The 6,614-nt window shown below is 48.3% G+C and overlaps 3 protein-coding genes across 3 annotated transcripts; all 3 read left to right on the top strand.

Moving 5' to 3' along the window:
* Window positions 1-1,022: 1,022 nt before the first annotated feature.
* On the top strand, window positions 1,023-1,289 carry PtA15_6A860 (uncharacterized protein; the record flags this gene model as incomplete). Its single annotated transcript, XM_053170609.1, has 1 exon — window positions 1,023-1,289. The coding sequence occupies one exon, from the start codon at window positions 1,023-1,025 to the stop codon at window positions 1,287-1,289; it is 267 nt and encodes an 88-aa protein (XP_053021783.1).
* A 1,241-nt stretch (window positions 1,290-2,530) lies between these two features.
* On the top strand, window positions 2,531-4,006 carry PtA15_6A859 (uncharacterized protein; the record flags this gene model as incomplete). The annotated part of the gene is made up of 2 exons (XM_053170607.1): window positions 2,531-3,148; window positions 3,227-4,006. The coding sequence occupies 2 exons, from the start codon at window positions 2,531-2,533 to the stop codon at window positions 4,004-4,006; spliced, it is 1,398 nt and encodes a 465-aa protein (XP_053021782.1).
* Window positions 4,007-4,373: 367 nt separating this feature from the next.
* Window positions 4,374-5,045, top strand: PtA15_6A858 (uncharacterized protein; the record flags this gene model as incomplete). The annotated part of the gene is made up of 1 exon (XM_053170606.1): window positions 4,374-5,045. The coding sequence occupies one exon, from the start codon at window positions 4,374-4,376 to the stop codon at window positions 5,043-5,045; it is 672 nt and encodes a 223-aa protein (XP_053021781.1).
* Window positions 5,046-6,614: the final 1,569 nt, after the last annotated feature.

The raw sequence follows: 6,614 nt of genomic DNA, 5'->3' as shown, positions 1-6,614 counted from the left end.
TGCATTTCAGCCACAGGCCTGTACAGCTTAACTGTGCAGGCAGTTGAAACCCCTTCGGGCAGCTGGGTCAGCTCAAGCAGGGTGCTGGGCTGGCCATGGGGGCAGGGAGATGTGCGGCGAAGGGCCCCATTGACATACAGCAAAAGCGAAAAAGCTTGCGGTCCGGCAGGCCCAATTTTGGAATCTCAGCCACTGCCCTTCAAGCCTGTATAGGTCCTATATGTCAAGCTGCATACAGGAATATCATTGGAAGAAAAATGCTATTTCCTTCATTATCAACATTGGGGTATTGAGAGTTGCACCATTGGAATCCTGGTGCAATTTTACCCCCATCGGCCGCTTTGCCAGGACCAACGCCCCCACCCAACAGTCGGCCCGACACGCAATTCAAGCTCAACCAGTCGCCCGGAGGCGATGTGACATCCTGTACAGCTCCGCTGTAAAGGTGTGTGGCTGAAATGCAGCAGGCAATTTTCGGCCTCCCGCACCCGCAAGCTTTTTCGCTTTTGCTGCAAAATCACTCCAGGATTCCAATGGTGCAACTCTCAGCCCCAAAGTTAAAAACAAAGAAACTGGATTTTTTCTTCCAATGGCATTCCTGACAAAGAGGAGCCATACAGGCTTTGAGGCTGAAATCAGCAGCCCAAAAGTTGGGCCTACCCGACGGCACGCTTTTCTAACATGGCTGTATGTCCCAAACAAAACCAGCAGACTTGCTGAGTGAATGGAGATAAGGAAATATATTACATAAGAAGAAAAGTTTGACATGTGAAGTCGTCATGAATGAGCTTGCATATGCACCGTCTTCCGTAGGCGCCGGAGGAAACCCATTCATGCGTAATGTCGTACATATAAGCCACTTGTGTGGCCATCCTGGTCATTGCCGTGGCCCGTGACAATTCTAGCACGGCTACAGACTTCAGTGACACTAGAGCATCTCCAGTCCCTCTCCGCTGCGAGATGCTTGCAACCCTATCACTTCTCTGCTGACTCCAAAATCCATAAGCAGCTTTGCTCCAACGATGCAACTGCCACTTATTATCTACGCTTTCATAGTCTTCTTGCGCGTTGGTGCCTCTCCAACTCCTGCCAATGCATTATCACCTCGTGGATCGACCCGCGACGACGGCGGACTTCCTGGCGACAATCAAACCCAGCCCCCCATAAACGGACACGATCCAGGCGATGGTTCTGGCCCTGGCAGTCGCAGAGAACCACGCGAGAGCCATACCCAATTTGGCTCCCGCCACCACAAAAAACCACCCTATTGCGAGCCACCTTGCCCCTGAACGCGTTAGGCAGCATTGTTTTGCACTATCCGGGTGGGCTTCACTTTCATGCTCCGAAATGACGGGTCCCAAATTGACTTCCCAATTTTGCTTGAAGCCGCGTGGTCTCTCAAATGGCGTACAGTTCGAGCACCCCATTCTCAAGATAGAAACTCATCGTTGTACTTCTTGGGTTCAAAAATGCCTTCCCCCACTCGATTCTACTCATCTCAAGTAATTAGTACTGCTCCGCAGGAATGAAGCTTTCAAGCTCTACTCAACAGAATCAAGTTTGCAGAACTCAGTACACGTCTCCTGCTTCAATTTGGACTGGTTTTCTCTTACATACAACGTGTCTATTAGTTCCTGCTTCAATTTGGACTGGTTTTCTCTTACAACGTATCTAATAGTGGTTGATCTGCATGCAAAAAGCAATCATCTCATATTTATACCCCACAGTAGTTCTCCTCATCGTGGTTTATCTTACAAAAAAAGAAACTGGTTGTACGATGAATCCTCTTTTCTTTAATCTTGGAAAGATATTTCCAGCATAATACGATTCAAGATTATTCTCAGTCCCACAGGGTATTCAGAAAGTCATGCTTTGTGCCTCTTCTGCCGGCACGCGTTGTGACTTAGGTATAAGATATCGGCGGTCTGCATTTCGGGTTATAGGAGAAGAACGGCTTTCTTGTTGGTCTCAATTTTTGTGCTCAGGAAGCATCCATTGCCATCAGCGAACCCAAGTAGCTAGCACATGGAAGTTGTTGGTTTGATCCGTACGGCCATCGTTCAACCAAGCTATCTGAGGTGGTATCCGGCTCCTCCGTTCAATTTTGAGGGTGCCCGATCCTCATCCGTGTTAGATCCTGCGAATGACGTCTCGAGTAACAGTCAGTCGATTTCAAAACCTTTCCTCTGCCAAAGACCATTATCTCTTCTCTTCATTCGTCGTATTTATCGGGAAAACAATCATCCAGGTTTGGGGACGACTTTTCCAATCTTCATTTTATTGTGTTACCCTGGTGGTAGATTGCACGCGCTAGCCAAACATATTCTGTCACACCTCAGTCCTAGAGACCCAATCGTTATACCTCCAACTCATTTCTTGAACATCAGATTCAATATCCACACTCAGAAAATCAGACCTGCCTCAGTCTCGCCGCTTACACCTGATGGAAAAAATATCTCCTCTCCACGCAAGTCATCGGCAGAATCATTCATTGATCCGATCCACCCGTCGCCACACATCAAGGCAGCTCATGTCACGACCGGAGCTTCAAACAGGCCCCAATGGCTCAAATCGTGAAACTAATGATATGATCGCAGCTCCACCTGGTCCTACGCCTTTGGCTCCGATTAACCTGGGCCCACCTGAAGAAAGCCACACGATTTTGTCACCACCGCCAGCTGCTTCTCTGACACTTCCAACCATCCCACAGACATCTAAAGAAAGCTCTCCCACTATGTCTCCGTCGGTTGCTCCTCTGTTGGTCACCCCGACGTCACCGGCCGTATCTGTACCACCTCATCTTATCACACCTACTCCGGTCATTCAGATGGCGAGTGCATCCCAAGCCACGACCTCAGCCGCTGTTTCAAAACCTAGCCCTCCTCCACCTTCATGTTCCACTGGAACATCATGCTCAGTTACTGCAGCAAAATCCGTAGGCTCAATGACGCCTGTGCCTCGGCAGACTCAAGGCCCGCATCAATTACCCGCAAGGCTTGGCTCCAGCCCAGGCGTGATATTCTTTTCCTGTGTGGTTGGGTTCGCCATTTTCAGCGTCCTGTGTGCTATTCTAAGCTGCGCTTTGAGACGATGGCGCAATAAAAGGCAACAAAGGAGCGATGATCGGGATGCTTGGCAGTTCCTGGAGGTAAGCCGCATTTCGGACATGAATTACTTCCTAAAGATGCCTGAACTTCCTGCTGCTTGTCTTTTTCTGTTGGTGCAGAACGCCAAAGGCTTTTCGGATCGCGCGGATGAAACTGCAGACGAGATTGATGTAAAAAGCTCTCACTTTGGAAATGACTTTCACGAGTCCAACTTGTCAAGTTTGCAACCCATGCTTGGATTCGCATCACACCAACAACGAAACCTAGCTCGATGTCACTTTGCCGACTTCCAGACACAGCCCCCTCAGCACATCAGCAGTTTCATCGACGAGCAAGGCATGCCGATTTTTATTGATGAGCAAGGTGTCGGCTGGGTGGTCCCTGCGGTTGGCGTCTCAGCCCAATATAACAGTCTTATGCTGACACCGCATGGGCCTAATCCTGAGGCAAACGAAACTTATTCGGGGGGATGTGCCATGCCTGAACCGGTATTCCGAAAAACCACAATCACAGGAAATCGTTGTAATCGATCAACATTAATGCACACTCCGTCCCAAACGACATTCGCACGCCCAGCCTCGGTTGCCCCTCCACTCAGCAAGTCGGCCTCGAAGCATCAAACCAAATCAGAGTCATTGACACCCGGCACAAGTCCTGAACAGCCCACGGCTGTGGAAAGGGCCAGCCAGGGAATCGCGGGCCAACCAGCTGATCTACGCGCCACACTAAGAGGTGCAATCCAGCGGAAGAACGATTCGGATGAAGAATTATTGGAGTCGTTAATGATCTTGTGGCACGACAAAAGCTCTGCGGCTCCCACGGACACCATCAATCTTCCAACCTCAGGCGACCTTCCCGTCCAAGACCAATTAGAAACAACTGGTGATTATTCAATATGATCTTGAAGAGATCAAGAAATAACAGTGCTGAGATTAATTTGCCTCAAGGAAACAAGCTTATGTAATACACATGTGAAATGTAAATAAATACATAAAAAAGTATGTGTGTACTCTCCATAGCCCCGCCCAGCCCAACCCAGCCGACAGCTTGACAAATCTGGGAAGGACAACCCCGGTGTCGGTCTGGCATGTAAATCCAGGCCGTGTTCTCCTTGGCGTCCAGCGCCATTTGTACCAAATCGTGAGTGATTGTACCGTTTGCAGCTATTCGAAAACCCAGACTCGGTAAGCTGTAAGCTGTTTTTGACATCATTTTTTGTATCGATTGATGTACTTACCGCTTTTCTGATTCCGCTTGGTTCGCAAGATGATCAATCCAGGCATCATAAATCATACAATTCCCTCCAAACGCGGCAAGAACTCCCGAGCGCTCGAAGTCAGTGGTATGCCAAAAATCAACGAGGAAGAATTCAACGAATCCCTTGTTCAAATCCCACTCCTCACCGAAGAGAACTATCCGGAATGGGTCTTAAGGATGAAGATCTATTTACGACACTGTGAACTACTCGGAATTTGCACTACCCCACCACCCCACTCACCCGATGCAGATTACAAGAAGAAAATGTATGAAGCGGTCAATATTATCACTGGAAGATTAAGCAGCTCGAGTTTTATGGAAGTGATCGACACTGAGAACGAAGTGAACCCTTACTTGATGTGGCAGAAGATTAATTCTCATTTCGGGATGAAATCGGCGGCCATCAAAGCGAAGGTTTGGCTCGAGTTTACGCGACTTCCGTTCGATGGCGACCTCAAATCATTCACCAACGCCTGCCGCCAAAGCCTACGTGAAGTCCACTCAGTCGACCCTCAAATTCCGCTCGACGTCTTGGTCTGCTGTATCTTAGGCAAAATTCCCAAGCGATATCATCACATTGTCGATCCTCTAATACATGACCAATGGATAATGACAAGTCCTTATAATACCCTCGCCCGGATCGAACAATTTGATCCAAGACAAGACCCCAAATCCGTTTAGCGTTCATTGTACCATCGTGTTGTGATTCTCAGTCCTTAGTCCAACCACATCTTGCATCGTTTTCTGCCCTTGTAGGCGCGTAGATTGTTATGTTCAGTTCGAATTCATGAAATGATAATGACTTGAGTCAGTCTTTCCTCCCTGCCGTTTCTAGAAACTCTTCATTTATCAGCTTTCCATCGATCTAAGGCCATTATGAATCAGCGAATTCGGATCCGTTGTATGAGGAATCAGTTCAATCGGTATGATAAGCATTGGATACTCCCACGTTGGATAGTAAAATGAATCATCCTGATTCCTTGGACAATGATGCCATTGCATGTAATGCGCGCTGGTGTTGTCCATCACCCCACAAGGTTGTGGCCTGAACCAATCGAAAGGACTTGCTCGCCAGGAGCGGCCAATGCAAGATTTGCAAACTGTGTACATTCACCTCGATCCTTGCAGTGCCCATCCAAAACAAGGCGGTCCCTTACCCGCCAAAAACCCAGCGTCGTGACTTCTGGTTTTTTATTTTCACGAGATCATTACATTTCACAAGTTGAACCCGGAGGTCGAATCAACCCGTGGTGTTTGAGGCCCCAATTATAAACACTTTTTTGAGATATTTTTGAAAAGTTTTTGAAAATGAACTGAAAAGTATTTAAAAACAAAATGAAAACACTTTTTCTTCCAAAAATGGTTCAAACACACCTCCTGGGTGTATTTGAGTGCATCTGCAGTATTTTTGAAATTAAAAAGATTTTGAAAAAAAATCAATTTCTTTTTTGGGCAAGTTCAAAAACTTTTCAAAAATATCTCAAAAAAGTGTTTATAATTGGGGCCTGATTTGTTTGGAACTCGCACGCTCGACAAAGACTACACCACAGGGCGCCTTTTTGGAAAAGGCTGACATCCCGCAGATGCTTTGGGCTGAAAAGCGTCCGCATGATGTCCTGGGAGCATCCAGCAGATGCCAGGTGCACTGAGCATCACTTGGACGCTTTTGGATGCTTCCAAGTGATGTTCAGCCCTCAAAGACATCATCTGGACATACTGAGGGTCACATCCATCGGACACTCTGGCTGGAGTGTCCGCTGGACATCCTGAGAGTCAATATCCATCGGACACTCTGGCTGGAGTGTCCAATGGATGTCAACCCAGTGCGCACTTGATATGAACCGCGTGTGCTCCTGGCAAGTACACATGCCCCCTGCCGTAGTGGGGAAGGGCTGCCTTCACCAGGCCCTCTGATGCTGCAGGTTGGGTGTTCAACCCCCAGTTTCATTGACCACATGACACCTGGGCCCAATCACCCGCGGCACCCAATCGCACTGCCCTCTGCCCCCCTGCTTCTTGGCTCACGTGTCACGGGGCCTGGTGTGCACTACAGGAGTGCGCTGGCCAGCGCACCTGGACAAATATTTTTCCCATCTGAGGATGGTTTGTGATATCCGGCGGATGATTGGGTTACATCCAGTGGATGCTCCAAGACCATCCGGTGGATACTCAGTTGGGATACATCTGTATCCATCATGAAGAGTAACATCCTGTGGATGTTTCCTGCCCTGCAAGAGCCGGATGTCCAGG

This window comes from Puccinia triticina, chromosome 6A (genome assembly GCF_026914185.1).
Source record: "Puccinia triticina chromosome 6A, complete sequence".
In the NCBI taxonomy this organism is placed as follows: Eukaryota; Fungi; Basidiomycota; class Pucciniomycetes; order Pucciniales; family Pucciniaceae; genus Puccinia; species Puccinia triticina.
The sequence above is the reverse complement of the archived record's forward strand: the minus strand, read 5'-3'. Positions and strand labels throughout refer to the sequence as shown.